Here is a 14,686-nt window from a genome sequence, read left to right on the forward strand (position 1 = left end):
TCTTCCAGGCTTGCAGATAGCCACCTTCTTTCTGTGTATTTACATGGCCTTTCTTTTGTGCTTGCGCAGAGAGGGAGAGGGAGATTTCTGTCATCTCTTTTTCCTATTTCACCAGTCCTTTCAAATTAAGGCCTCACCTTTATGACCTCATTTAACCTTTATTACCTCTTTATAGGCCCTGTCTCCAAATGTAGTTGCATTGGGGATTAGGGCTTCAACATATGAATTTTGAAGGGACAGAATTTAGTCCATAGCAGACCCTGATACAGAATCTTACGTATATTCATATAGAATATATTCCATGTTTTATATAGAATCAAAGCAGCTATGAAAACAGCTCTTTAACTGTCGTCATCTTTGCATACTCTCTCCCCATTTACTTTACAGTTATGGTGCCATTGAGCACAACCTCTATTTTAAGTTAATAAAACAAGAGCTGTGTAGTACAATTCTATCTGTTGCAGTATTGGGGCTTTAAAATAAGTTTTTTTTTTTTATTTAACATCTTTATTGGCGTATAATTGCTTTACAATGGTGTGTTAGTTTCTGCTTTATAACAAAGTGAATCAGCTATTCGTATACATATATCCCCACATCTCCTCCCTCTGCGTCTCCCTCCCTCCCACCCTCCCTATCCCACCCCTCTCGGTGGTCACAAAGCACTGAGCTCATCTCCCTGTGCTATGCGGCTGCTTCCCACTAGCTCTCTGTTTTACGTTTGGTAGTGTATATATGTCCATGCCACTCTCTCACTTTGTCACAGCTTACCCCTCCCCCTCCCCATATCCTCAAGTCCATGCTCTAGTTAAAATAAGTTTTTGATAGAGTAGCTATAGAAGTTTTAATGTTTCTGAAGCACAATAAAAATTAACGGTAGGTTGAACACTAGGCTTACCATTTAATATGTATTTCTGCTTAGCTTTTCATAAACAACATAAGCAGTTCATGGACTTTTTTAAAGCTTACGTATGACAGACACTATGCTATAAACCTTTTACATATTAACTCATTTGTTCTAAGACAGTCCTTTGAAATAGGACTTTATTGTCCCCAGTATCCAGAGGAGAACTGAGGCAAATAGCTAGTAAGTGGCAAGACCCTAATTTTCAAGTGTGTGTAAATCAGCTTGGACCTTCTAATCTGGCCTGTTAGATTTTGTGTTAATAAAATACCAGTTCTGAAAAAGATCAACTTTAGCATTTGCTCCTGAGACTGGATAGCAAAATAAAAAAGATGAATGGTGTGATGCTAGGGGTGATGCCTCTCTGGGACTTGTATATGACTCAAAAAATATTAACTAAGCATTTATGTGTATGATACGGAAAAAGAAAATTGCTCGTACAAGTTTATACATTGTTCAATACATGACTTTCTTTGCCAAGCAGTTTTAGATGCTGGGAATATAGCAGTAAGCAAGGCGGTATTTTTGCTCTTTTACAGTTTATATTAGTGGGGAGAGACAAATGAGCAAGTAAACATCCACAACAAAAGACAACAGAAATTTAAATTAGTTGATGTGAATAAGTACCTGTGTGCTACTTTAGATTGGGTGGTCAATCAAAAAGTGGTATTTAAGCTAATATTTGATGACCAAAATGCAAAAAAGTGTTAGGGGAATTACAGTCAGACAGGAACAGAAAAAATGCCAGTATACCTGGAAAAAATGCCGGTATACCTGGTGGTGGTGTTTGAGGAACAGAAAAAAGCTGGTATACCTGGAACATAAAGAGGGAAAAATGGAGTAGTATGAGAAAGTAGAGTGGGGCCAGATTATGTAAATTTATGAACCAGGGTAAGGAGTTAGTATTTGACTCAAGTGCAGTATGCTGGCTCTGTGCAATTACAATATAGAGATGAGTTTGATAAGATTCAATAATGAGTACGTGGTAGAAGAGCAAATTACGTTAATATAATGTCTTGCCCACGTTCATTTACTAAACAAGATTTATTAAGCATTAAGCACTGGTCCAAGTTCTCCCAAAGACCAGTTGTGATGTTAGTGATTCCTTGTGTGAGATAAAATTATTTGGTCACATGCAATTTTACACACATTTAAAATGCGTGCTATTTTGTGAATAATTGATATGCAGATTATCTTCATACCTAAGACTTTCTGGAACTCTGAAATAAACCTACTGATAAACATTTAATTTTTGCTGTAACTTGTGTATGTTTCTGTGTGGGTGATTGTGGTGGACTGTAGAATCAATTTTACATTTGTATGTTGTTTAAAAAAATGTCAGTTCTAATTGTTCTCCAAATTTAACTTTTCATCAGATAGAATGAATTATATCTTAATTTTTATTAATCTCAGATCTGGAGGAGATTGAAAGCAAATATATTTCCCACTTTGTTCATGTGTTTACATTTTTAACTGACAGGAATGAAATATCTGAAGTATTTAACATTTTCTTTGTAGTCATTTTGTCCAGTGATGATGATGATGATGACAGTGATAGGACTAACAGAAGAGAAAGCATCTCTCCTCAACCTGCTGATTCAGCATGTTCATCCCCAGCACCATCCACGGGAAAAGTAGAAGCAGCACTAAATGAAAACACCTGTAGAGTAGAGCATGAACTAAGAAGCATTCCAGCAGATTCAGAATTAAATACAGTTACCTTGCCAAGAAAAGCAAGAATGAAAGACCAGGTACTTTTCATATTTATTGACATTTATTCAGATTAAGTCTCCTTTGGTATGTAAATATTTGGGGGGGAGGACAATTTGGCAGTATCTTAGGAGAAGAATGAATTAGTCATGAAGTAGGACTTAAAATAACACTTGGAAGATTATTTGAAAGAACATTAAAACACATACAAAAATAAATTTAAAGGCTTAAAGTGTAAAAAGTTCAGCAAGAAACAACAATAACCTTATAGTAAGTGAAATGTAAGTGTAAATATACTTGTATAATCTAGTGGGCAGGAAAAGGTCATTTTAACTTGGGTGTATTTTACCATAATATTGTGGTTTTACTATATTTTATATTTTACTGTATAAAATTTTTAAAATACTCAGATGGCAAAGGATAACAGAAATTATGTCTATAGACAATAGATCTAGAAAGGGATATTTGTAATAATGCAGATAACATACACTAATATCTATAATAGACCAAGGGACAGAATTTAGTCCTCTTTTAAAAATTAGAGGAAAAAAAATAAAAGAAGATAGGAATAGATAAGAAGAGAAAATTCAGGTAATAAACTTTTATAGAAAAAGTACATATTAAAGAAAATGAAATATAACCATGTACTTAACAGACTTTCAAAATTAATGCAAAATCGATTAATATGTACTACTGGCAACAATCCAAGGCAAAGGGTACTTTCCTTATATGCTGATGAAAAAAAATTAAGTTGTTATGGCCTTTTGGGAAAGCAATGTAAAACATCTACTAAAATATTTAAAAGGTATACTGAATGACCAAGTAATTCATTCCCTAGACTCAATCTCAAAGGAATCCTCTATCTCCAGTGCTTAGACTGTATGTATAAATATGATTATTAGCAAACATAATCATTGCCCATTAATATAGAAATGGCTGAAGAAACTATATCTATACCATGGACTGTTATGCAGCCACTGACAATAAAAATCAGAGCTATATCAATGACTTTTAGGATTTCTACATGGCCCTGCTTAGTGAGAATACCAAGATGCAGAAATATGCATATTTTCTTATTTTTGTAAAAAGAACTTTAAAAAACTTGTATGTTAAAAAGTTATATGTGTATGTACATATGTCAGGAATTCTAGAAGTTATAGATAAAAATATGGAACCATACATGTTTGATGAAGATAGGAACTGTAAGAAATGAAAAACAAAATAGCTATAATAAAATATAGTTAAAATTATAGAAAAAATATAGATTGATATTTTTAATATAATCTTGGGGAATACCTTTCCAAACATTTCAGTACAAGCAAGAATAATAAATGAAGAAATGAATATATTTGATTAAATGGAAGATACAGAACAGTGAACCAAAACACCATCCACAGAATTTGATAGGTAATGCAAATGAGAAAAAATAGTGAAGTATGTGACAAAGTATGAGTTGGTCCTTTATATATTTTTAATTTCTTAAAAATCAAGAAATAGAAGCAAACCATAGAAAAATGAGTAAAGGGTATGAATAGAGGTTTTTTTTTTTAAGTAAAGTACTAAAAAAGAAATTAAAGTAAAATATTTTAAGTGTTAGATGGCTAAAAAATTTAAACTATAGTAGTATTTCTTCTTGGCTAGTGTTTGGAGGAATGGAATATTGGCTGTGTAAATTGGTATAATTATGCTGGTGTGCAATTTGGTGATAATTGTATATTCGAGGATTTAGCTGCAAAAATGCTTGCCAGAGAATATTGTGTCATGGGGAAAGGTCAGAAAGAACTCAGATGTCCAGCATAGGAGGGCTCAGTTAAATAAACGTGGATATCCATGAATTTGTGAGCAGTTTTTACACTGACACACTGAATAGTACGGGTTCCTCTGTGCCAGTTTACAGGCCCCTTGGGAGGATGTGGACCGCCCAAGTTCTAGACTCAGTCTCTCCACTATGGATTCAGCTGGAGCAGCTCTTAAATTATCTAACTTATTAGTGAGCTAAATAACGTCTCATTTGAAGAAATAATTCTAAAGCTAAAAAAAGTTTTTAAACTGCTCTAATAGGTTTCTGTTAATAACCTGGGAAAATATTCATGATAAATCTGTTAATAAGCCTGAGAAAGCAATTTACAGAAATAAATATGTGTGTGTGTATCACATTTTGCTTTAATACATATTTTTTCCTGTGACATAGATCACAGAAATGTCTCTAGAGGGATAATGGGAGTAGTGACTATTTTGTGCAGTGGACATTTTTTTTTCCTCTTGGTTTTTAATCAAGATCATGTTTTATTCTTGTGATGATAATAAGGTTTTTAACATAATAACTTTACTTTTAATTACATTTAATTCAAAGTATATTTATATAAAATACATTTTTATATTATGATTAATTTGCATTTGAGAGTGACTGTGAAATCTTAACAGATCAAGTCATTTAACACTTTTTAATATATAAAGAAGCATCATTTTATAATAAATAACCATTTTCCTAAATTATATGTTTTCTAAAGAGCTGCTAATTTAATCCAAATACTACAACCACTACCACTATTACTAGCTAACTTTTATCCAGCATTTTACTGTGCATGAAGCACAGTGCTAAGCTGCTTATATGCATTAATTTGAGTAAATACTCTTACATTTTAGCTTAGGAAACCAAAACTTTAGTAGGGGTTATTACGTTTTACAAGATCAGATCATTAAAAGGTAGCATAGTTGTGCTTTGAACCCAGGCTGTCTGATTCCCAGAGTACCATTTCTCACTGCTGTGCTATTACTGGCATTTCAATTAATAGCCAGATAAAATATAGCAAGATAAAATAGAAGGGTTTACTGTTATTGTTATAGAATCAATAAATATTTACTTCATCTAACACTGTTGAAATAAAATCAGTCTTATGTCTTGATAATTATATTTCTTTTTAAAAAAATATTTATTTGTTTATTTTTGGCTGTGTTGGGTCTTCGTTGCTGTGCGTGGTCTTTCTCTAGTTGCAGCGAGTGTGGGCTACCCTTTGTTAGAGTGTGTGGGCGTCTCATTGCACTGGCTTCTCTTGTTGTGGAGCATGGGCTCTAGGCGCACAGGCTTCAGTAGTTGCAGCACACGGGCTCAGTAGTTGTGCCTCGTGGGCTCTAGAGTGCAGGCTCAGTACTTGTGACGCATTGGCTTAGTTGCTCTGCAGCATGTGGGATATTCCCGGACCAGGGTTTGAACCCATGTCCCCTGCATTGGCAGGAGGATTCTTAACCACTGTGCCACCAGGGAAGTCCCAATAATTATATTTCTTATGTTGGGTCTTCTTTGCATATGTCTACTTAGTTTGCAGCTTTGTTTTAGTAACTTATTAAGTGAAAATTTTTTTTCCTTTTTCAGTTTGGTAATTCTATTATCAACATACCTCTAAAACGTCGCAAAGTGATTTCTCAAGAAACTTTAGTTGATCCTGTATCTTTAAGCTGCCAAAGTTCCTTTGATAGCGTAATTTTAAACTGTCGAAGTATACGAGTAGGAACACTCTGCCGACTATTAATAGAGCCTGTAATTGTAAGTACCTTCTAAGCTCTTTACTGTACCAATTATAAGATTCAAAATTTCATGGCTGAGGCTAATATGTAATATTTTAAAATTTATAAGTTAAAATATTTAATAGAATATTAAAATTATTTCAAGATTTCAAATTGCTTAGGAATATGTAAACAATTGTAAATTGCTACTCACCATAAAAATTACTGAGTAAAAAATTTATTATATATACTCCAATAAAAAATTTTTTTTAATCATGATGTAATATTCAAGGTAGATACGTATTCATCATAGGAAGATGCTTGTTCTCACTGAGTTAGAATTACCCTCCAGTGTGTTATCATTTTATTCTCATGCTAGCTCGATGCATGAAAAGAGTATTTTAAAGAACTGTATGAGAGAAAGAAGAATCCAAAAGCTTTGTGGTCTGCAGAAAAATGTCTTGTAACATAGCAACTCCTAGAAATAGATTAGTGGACTACAGTGGCCACTCAAGAGGCATTGTGGTTTTGAACTAGTTCAGTGTCCATAAAGCCCAAAGGACTTTCTATAGTCCCTTTATCTTACCTGTCATACCTGTCTCCTTATTACTCTACTACCACCAATCCAATTCAAATGTATATTTTCTATTAAAATTTTAACATAATCTCCTTAACCTGCCTTCTAAGTCATAATTTTTCTTCTTTCTAATGTATCCTATACATTGTTGGTAGGTTAATCTTCCTACAGCACTGTACTTATTTTGTAAAAGCCTTTATTTTAAATGTCTTAACTTGGTGTCCCTAACTATCTATTTCCAACTATGTTTTCAACAAAGGCTGACTTCATTCTCAGTATTGTAAAGGCCAGATAGAGGAATGCAGTACATGGATCAGTTTTTCTGCCTTATGTGGGCTAAGTCCCAAATAACATGTCATTTAGGGTGTTTGTAGCAAAATCTTCAGAAATCTATGATTGTTACTAACGTATCTTATTTTTTAGTTTTGTTTAGATTTTATCAAGATACAGCTAGAAGGTAAGCTATTTTATATCCTACTGCTCACTAAAGCTTTGTTTACACTAAAACACTTCAATGGAATAAAAAATTAAATGATATTCTTAGAATTCATTAAGATGGTTAGTTATTACATACATCTTAACAAAAGGCATTATACCTTAATGGTGTAATTTCATACTGTAACATCACAAAAGCTATGTTTAATTTTTTAAGTATGCTTCATTAGAATCCTCTTTCCATCTGGGAAAAAATGTAGATCTTCTTTAAGATCAAAGATTTTCCTTCATTTCCCACTAGAGTTACTGTTTACAGAGTATAATAAATATGTACTTAACTTTAAAATTGTACTTCCTTACAGTTTCCTCCATTCATGATTTTGCCTTCTTAAGAATTGATTTATTTTCCATTTCCATTTGTTTTTCTCCAGAACCAGAAAAGGAACCTGTAGGGATTACTTTAAATACCTCTGATCTAACAAAATGTGAGTGGTGTAATGTCCGAAAATTACCAGTAGTGTTTCTTCAGACGACTGCAGCAGTTTATCAGAAACTGAGCATGCAACTGCAGATGAACATGGAGGATAAAGTTCGGAATGACTGTAAAGGAATAAATAAGTTAACAAGTAAGTTATGTAGAGCAAATATAGTAATACATACAATACATTGTTTAGCAGAACGTGAGTCGACTTTGATAGATACCTTAGATGTATCTTAATTACAATCCTTACAGTGACCTTGTAAGATAGATATTACTTCTCTCATTTTATAGGTGAGGAAAAGTCCACAGAAAGTGGAAGTTCTGAAGATAAAACCCGGGTTTACCCATGTAGAAAGTTTTCAAAATGGGTTAAAATTCAAAAGATATATACTCTTTATTTTAACAGTGTATGATCTGAATAAAATGAGTTTTTTGTTTGTTTGTTTTGTTTTGTTTAAATGTACTGATAGGAGTTCTAACAGTAAATCAGCGATCAGTCTGGAAACCTTGAAACTTAGCCTGATTAGGAAGTTTGAACGTTCATCGAACAGGTCTTCAATCCTCTACAATAAATCAGTGTGGTTCTCCATTTTGTTTCCCTTCCCCTCTAACGTTTGTGGTTATAGCATGATTAGTTGTAAAATATTTTTCCTCAGTAATTGCTGCTTCAACTTAATGATGAGTAAGTGATAGCTACTATTAAAGTTGCAAGAGTTGGCACATTAGTGAATAGCAGTTTTGTTTTGTTTTGTTTTTTAAATTTTATTTATTTATTTATTTATTTATGGCCATGTTGGTTCTTCGTTTCTGTGCGAGGGCTTTCTCTAGTTGCGGCAAGCGGGGGCCACTCTTCATCGCGGTGCACCGACCTCTCACTATCGCGGCCTCTCTTGTTGCGGAGCACAGGCTCCAGACTCGCAGGCTCAGTAATTGTGGCTCACGGGACTAGTTGCTCCGCGGCATGTGGGATCTTCCCAGACCAGGGCTCAAACCTGTGTCCCCTGCATTGGCAGGCAGATTCTCAACCACTGCGCCACCAGGGAAGCCCTGAATAGCAGTTTTTACAGTTAAATCTAGAGATACCAATTCACTTGGCAATTTCTTATTTGTGTTTGACAAAAATGTTAACTGATTATATATTTAAAACTAATATATTTGGATTCTATTAGATGAAATAAATTAGTTACATCTATGGATAGATTTGTTCTTGAGCTGCTGCTAGAGTAATGTGTTCTGGTTCCTTTCTTTTAATAACTTAGGTGACATTGTTAGGTGACACTGTCATTGGTCTTTATTCTAGTATTGTATATCCACTGTATGCCAAACAGTGTTTTGAACATTTATACCAGGATTTCTGGTGATACTCTTGGAAATAACTAGTTGTTACTTTTTTTCTGGTATCTGTTTACTTATTTTTTTTCCTTTATACTTACAGTTATATTGATTTCTTTTCAGATTTGGAAGAACAATACATAATTCTAATTTTTCAAAATGGCCTTGATCCTCAGACAAATATGGTATTTGAAAATATCATTACTGACATTGGTATAAAGAATAATGTGTCAAATTTTTTTGCGAAAATTCCCTTTGATGAAGCCAATAGCAGACTTGTTGCCTGTACAAGAACGTGTGAAGAGAGCAGCAAAGGAAGTTGTGTGCAGAAAGAAAACAAAATTAAAAATGTAATTACATTTTTTAATGTTTTTAATGTAATTTTAAATGGTACCTTTAAAGGGAAATGTGGTTCATTATCATATTGCTCATTTGGAGTTAGATCCTTTTAATTCCATTTCAGAATTATTTGCTTTTATATGTGATTTGTAAACTACCTTGTGTCGAAATATTAATGGTGGTGGATTATTTGTGACACAAATTGTAATTGGTATAAGTCTCAGGAGCATTTTATCGGTACAAGTCTCAGGAGCATTTTTATTTTAGTTCCTTTCCACATTCTGTTCTTATCTTTACTTTTTGTCTCCTTTTTTTCTCTCATCCTGTTTTCTTTTTCCCTCACTCTCAACATACATATACGTACAGTGCTACATTCAAATCGATTGTTACTCTGTTTCTTAAATTTGCTGTTGGTTCCCAGTGGTGACATTGGCTTCAGTACAAATAAAGGAATTTTGGTCCCTGATGTATTGTCCATTTATGTGTAACGTGTGCCTACATGGTTGAAAACTTGGAAAGGAAGAATGTATACCGTTTGATTCTGACTCTCAACTAATTCTAGAATAACGGATTATGTAGTAGGTGACTCTGAAGCTACCTGAATCGAAGGCTGAAGTACTACTATAACACATAATGTTAATCAATATGACTTACCTATCACAGCAACTGAAGTTTGCTGACAATTTATTAGAAATGCTGACAATTTATTAGAAATATTAAATCTTTCATCTGCCTACAAATTTGGAAATAGGGCTGGCTATCCAAGGCATATTATTGGTGAAGTTGAGCAAGGCTTCACCAGAAAAGAGCTATTCACACAGTTAGTGGGTTGAAGAAAAGAATAGAGGGAGGAAGGGGAACCATTCCCCTTCTTTTGCAGAATTGGCTACAGGAGATAATGCCAGAGGAAGAAAAGAGCAGCTGGAGCCCTAAGGCAGCTGTGATGGACTCGTATTTCAATGGAAGTCTCTTTCTTTAAGGATTCCTTGATTCTGGAGAACTGAAGCTCAGTAGACTCTGTTCCCTGAGCCTCTGCTCCCATATTCCATGGATTCCCTGAGCTTAGGTAGGCCTACACTCCTAGAAGAAAAAAACACTATCTGTTCTTTGGATTTTACTAACATAATCTAATTTAATATGGATGGTTGAGATCTTAGGATACTGGAAAACCAGTTACAAAAATTGGAAGAGTATCACTGTTCTGGAAGCTACAGATAAAAAGAAAGTTGACCCTAGTTTTGCCTGTTTCTTATTTTTAATCTTTTTAAATTGAAAAGCATTCTTGCCTTGTACTTTTTTTATTGAAAATGTTTCAAATTGATTTTGTGAATTGATAATTTAATTTTCTTTACCAGGTGTCCCGTGAATCTAAAATACAACTTAAAAACAAACATGAATTCCAGTTTTTTGATGATGAGGAAACTGGAGAGAGCCACACCATCTTCATGGGCCCTGTAGAAAAGTGAGAGGATTCCTTTACATTTGCAACACTCTTAAGTTTCTTCTCTGTTTTATTACATTTTGGTTATATGCATACCTATTTTTATTTGTTGGCTTATTTTTTAAAATTTTGTTACAGATTGATAGTATATCCACCACCTCCAGCTAAGGGAGGCATCTCCGTTACTAATGAGGACCTGCATTGTCTAAGTGAAGGAGAATTTTTAAATGATGTTATTATAGACTTTTATTTGAAGTAAGTTAATTTTCTCCTAGACCTTTAGCAAATTTTTAACATTTTATAATGTATACATGTATTTTCTAGAGTCAGAATTGTTTGGATTTTGAATTCCATCACTGCCACTTACTGTATGACATCTGAAAAGTTATTTAATGTCTCTGTGAATGTTTCTTCATTTTAAAAATGGGAAAAATAATATCTAAAAGGATCATGAGAATTAAATAAGATATACATTTCAAGTGCTAGGAAAAATACCTGGTACATGCAAAGTGATCATAAATGATAGCTTATTATATTATCAGTGTTGTAGTATTTAAAGCGTCTAAAATTGTTACTACCCTAGGTTAGGTAATAATTTGTTGAGCAAGGACAAAAGTATGATTTCACTCGTTTCCTTCAATAAATGTTCACCAAGTGCCAACTTTGTGGCAGGTACTGTGTTAAAAGTTTATGATTTTATAGGGAACACGAATGTGGGATTAAAGTATTGGCAGAAGCATTAACATGGTACAAACATAGCAGAAAAAGAAAGCTTCATTCTCTCTTGGGGTTGGCAAATATGAGGAATCAAGAAGCTCTCCTAGAAGGGCTTATGTCATGACCCAGAATACACATAACATATACATATACATGAATACATGTATGTGTAATGTGTTTATACATGTATAAATTTGTATGTGTTTACTGCTTTGTGATATAAGATGGATGTGTGTATGAAACAAAACAGAACTTAACTATCAGTGTGTTTAGTGCTCTCCAGTATTTTCTAGTTTATTCAAATGTATATCAGAAGACAATATTTTTTTTAAAAAACTGGTTGTTAAAAGCTGCTGGAGGGACTCCCCTGGTGGCGCAGTGGTTAAGAATCCACCTGCCAATGCAGGGGACACGGGTTCAAGCCCTGGTCCGGGAAGATCCCACGTGGCATGGAGCAGCTAAGCGCATGCACCACAACTACTGAGCCTGTGGTCTAGAGCCCACGAACCACAGCTACTGAGCCTGTGTGCCACAACTACTGAAGCCCGGGTGCCTAGAGCCTGTGCTCCACAGCAAGAGAAGCCACCGCAACGAGAAGCCCTCGCACCGTAACTAGAGAAAGCCCACGTGCAGCAACGAAGACCCAATGCAGCCAAAAATTAATTAATTAAAAAAAGATGTGTTCTCTTAATCCTAATGTATACTACCTTAACAAACCAAGCTACTGAAAAATCTTAAGTGATTGTGTAGAACAGTGCTGCTGTTACTGGATAAAGTGGTGTTCTGTGAATGTCAGCTAGGTCATGTTGTGCTAGTGCTATTCAAATGGTCTTTGTCCTTACTGATGTTCCACCTACTTTGTTCTGTAATTATTGAGAAAGTCGTTGATCTCCAACTACAGTTATTGATTTGTCTATTTCTCCTTATGTATTTTGAAGCTGTCTTGTTAGGTACATATATGTTTATGTCTTCTTGGAGAATCAACCCCTTTATCATTACATAATGTTCCTGTTTATTCTTGATAATCTCCTTGTTTTTAATCCTACTTTGTTCAAAATTAATATAGCTACTCCAGCTTTCTTTTGGTTTGTGTTTGCTGATGCATGATGTATGTTTCTTCACCCTTTTACTTTTAACCTGTTTAAGTCTTTATGTTTAAAATGTCTTTTTGTTTTTGAAAGCACATAGTTGGATCTAAAAAATAAATTGAACTCCTGTGTTTTGTTTATATTTTAGTTTATTCTATTTCATACTTAAATCTGTATTTTTTACATTACAATAGAGATTTTATAGTCTTTTTTTATTCTTTTGAAATTCTTTATATATTTTCAGGAGGCCCCTTGACATCCTATAGTTAAAGTTTAGAGCAAATTTTATACAGTAAACTTACATTATCTACAGGTTCTGCCTTTCTGATGCAGATCTATTCCAAATAAGATAGAAAATCTAACAAAATCCATGATTTTTTTTTTTTTTTTTTTGCGGCTCGCTGGCCTCTCACTGCTGTGGTGTCTCCCGTTGCGGAGCACAGCCTCCGGACGCGCAGGCTCAGCGGCCGTGGCTCACGGGCCCAGCCGCTCCGCGGTATGTGGGATCTTCCCGGACCGGGGCACGAACCCATGTCCCCTGCATCGGCAGGCGGACTCTCAACCACTGCGCCACCAGGGAAGCCCAAAATCCATGATTTTTAAAAAATCTTTGTTTATATTCATCTCATGACATTCCTTAGAAGTGAATTAAAAAGAGGAAACTTCTTTTTAAAGATTTATTATTTATTTTTGGTTGTGTCAGGTCTTAGTTGCGGCACATGGGATCTTCATCAAGGCATGCAGGATCTTTTGTTACAGCATGCAGGCTTTTCATTGTGGCTCACGGGTTTCTCTCTAGTTGTGGCTTGTGGGTTTTCTCTTTCTAGTTGTGACGTGCAGGCTCCAGAGCACGTGGGCTCTGTAGTTTGCGGCACACGGGCTCTCTAGTTGAGGTGCACAAGCTCAGTAGTTGTGGCACACAGTCTTAGTTGCCCTGCGGCATGTGGGATCTTAGTTCCCTGACCAGGGATCGAACCCGTGTCCCCTGCATTGTAAGGCAGATTCTTTACCACTGGGCCACCAGGGAAGTCCCGAAAAGAGGAAACTTTTTAAAACTTCACTATTAAAAATAAGTAATTCAGTTGCTACCAGAGCTGCTCATTCTTTTCCATTTCTAACTCTACAAGTTAGAAACAAACCTTTAAACAGTTTGCCAGAATTATAAAAAGTAGAAAGGCATTGCATCTAGAGAATGTTAATAAAATGCAGGGAAAAAGAATAATTTTAATAAAAATTATTTTCAAAACCTTAAAATCATCTTTTAACTTCATCCTGTAACTAAATGTCATGATTGAATTGTTAGATTGTCTGCTTTATAAAATAGCAGGTGAACAGCTTCACTATGACATCCAATATTTAAATGATTTATACAGAAAGAAAAAAACAAATGAAAGAAATGGAAAGAAATCCCAAAATGAAAGAAATTCCCAAAAGTTTTTTTGTAATAAACTTGGATTTTCCCTTTAATTCTAAAATAAGAGACTTAGTTGTTTTAATTAAAATTAATAATTCTAATAGATGTACATAAAAAGACCCAGAACTATATATAGTCACAGAAATGCTTATGGATCTATATTAGAAAGACAAAACTAGTTTTTTTAAATTAAAAGGCTTTTTGAAGTTTTGTTTTTTCACTTTTAAGTCCTTAATTCCTCTAGGATTTGTTACGCTAAGATAACATAGTTGCACAGGTCTGTTTTCGGGGCTGTATAATTTGTTCCGTTGGCCGTGCACCTATTCCTGCATCAGTACCACACTGCCATGATTAGTGTTACTTTATTCTTGTTATCTGTAATAGAAAGGCAAGCTCTCTGCCATATTCTTCTTCACAAATGTTTTGGATATGCTTGACCTTTTGATTCTTTCAGATAAACTTTGGAATCAGCCCATCAGATTCCTTTTTTTTTTTTTTTTTTTTTTTTTTTTTTGTGGTACGCAGGCCTCTCACTGCTGTGGTCTCTCCCGTTGCGGAGCACAGGCTCCGGACGCGCAGGCTCAGCGGCCATGGCCCATGGGCCCAGCCACTCTGCGTCATTGTGGGATCTTCCCGGACCAGGGCACGAACCCGCGTCCCCTGCATCGGCAGGTGGACTCTCAACCACTGCGCCACCAGGGAAGTCCCAGATTCCATTTTTAAAGTCCTTTTGAGATTTTGATTGTA

The 14,686-nt window shown here is 34.8% G+C and overlaps 1 protein-coding gene across 14 annotated transcripts in view; it reads left to right on the forward strand.

Annotated features, from left to right (window-relative positions):
- Positions 1–14,686, forward strand: part of SENP6 (SUMO specific peptidase 6) — a 101,070-nt gene that overhangs the window by 65,609 nt on the left and 20,775 nt on the right. For all 14 annotated transcript variants that reach the window (XM_019929311.3, XM_019929317.3, XM_019929308.3 and 11 more), the window contains 7 exons: positions 2,420–2,652; positions 5,985–6,155; positions 7,116–7,149; positions 7,559–7,753; positions 9,064–9,290; positions 10,635–10,741; positions 10,859–10,975. In XM_019929311.3, coding sequence (XP_019784870.2) covers positions 2,420–2,652; positions 5,985–6,155; positions 7,116–7,149; positions 7,559–7,753; positions 9,064–9,290; positions 10,635–10,741; positions 10,859–10,975 — 1,084 coding nt within the window. The remainder of the gene's footprint in view (positions 1–2,419; positions 2,653–5,984; positions 6,156–7,115; positions 7,150–7,558; positions 7,754–9,063; positions 9,291–10,634; positions 10,742–10,858; positions 10,976–14,686) is intronic.

Source organism: Tursiops truncatus, chromosome 12, assembly GCF_011762595.2.
Source record: "Tursiops truncatus isolate mTurTru1 chromosome 12, mTurTru1.mat.Y, whole genome shotgun sequence".
Taxonomy (NCBI): Eukaryota; Metazoa; Chordata; class Mammalia; order Artiodactyla; family Delphinidae; genus Tursiops; species Tursiops truncatus.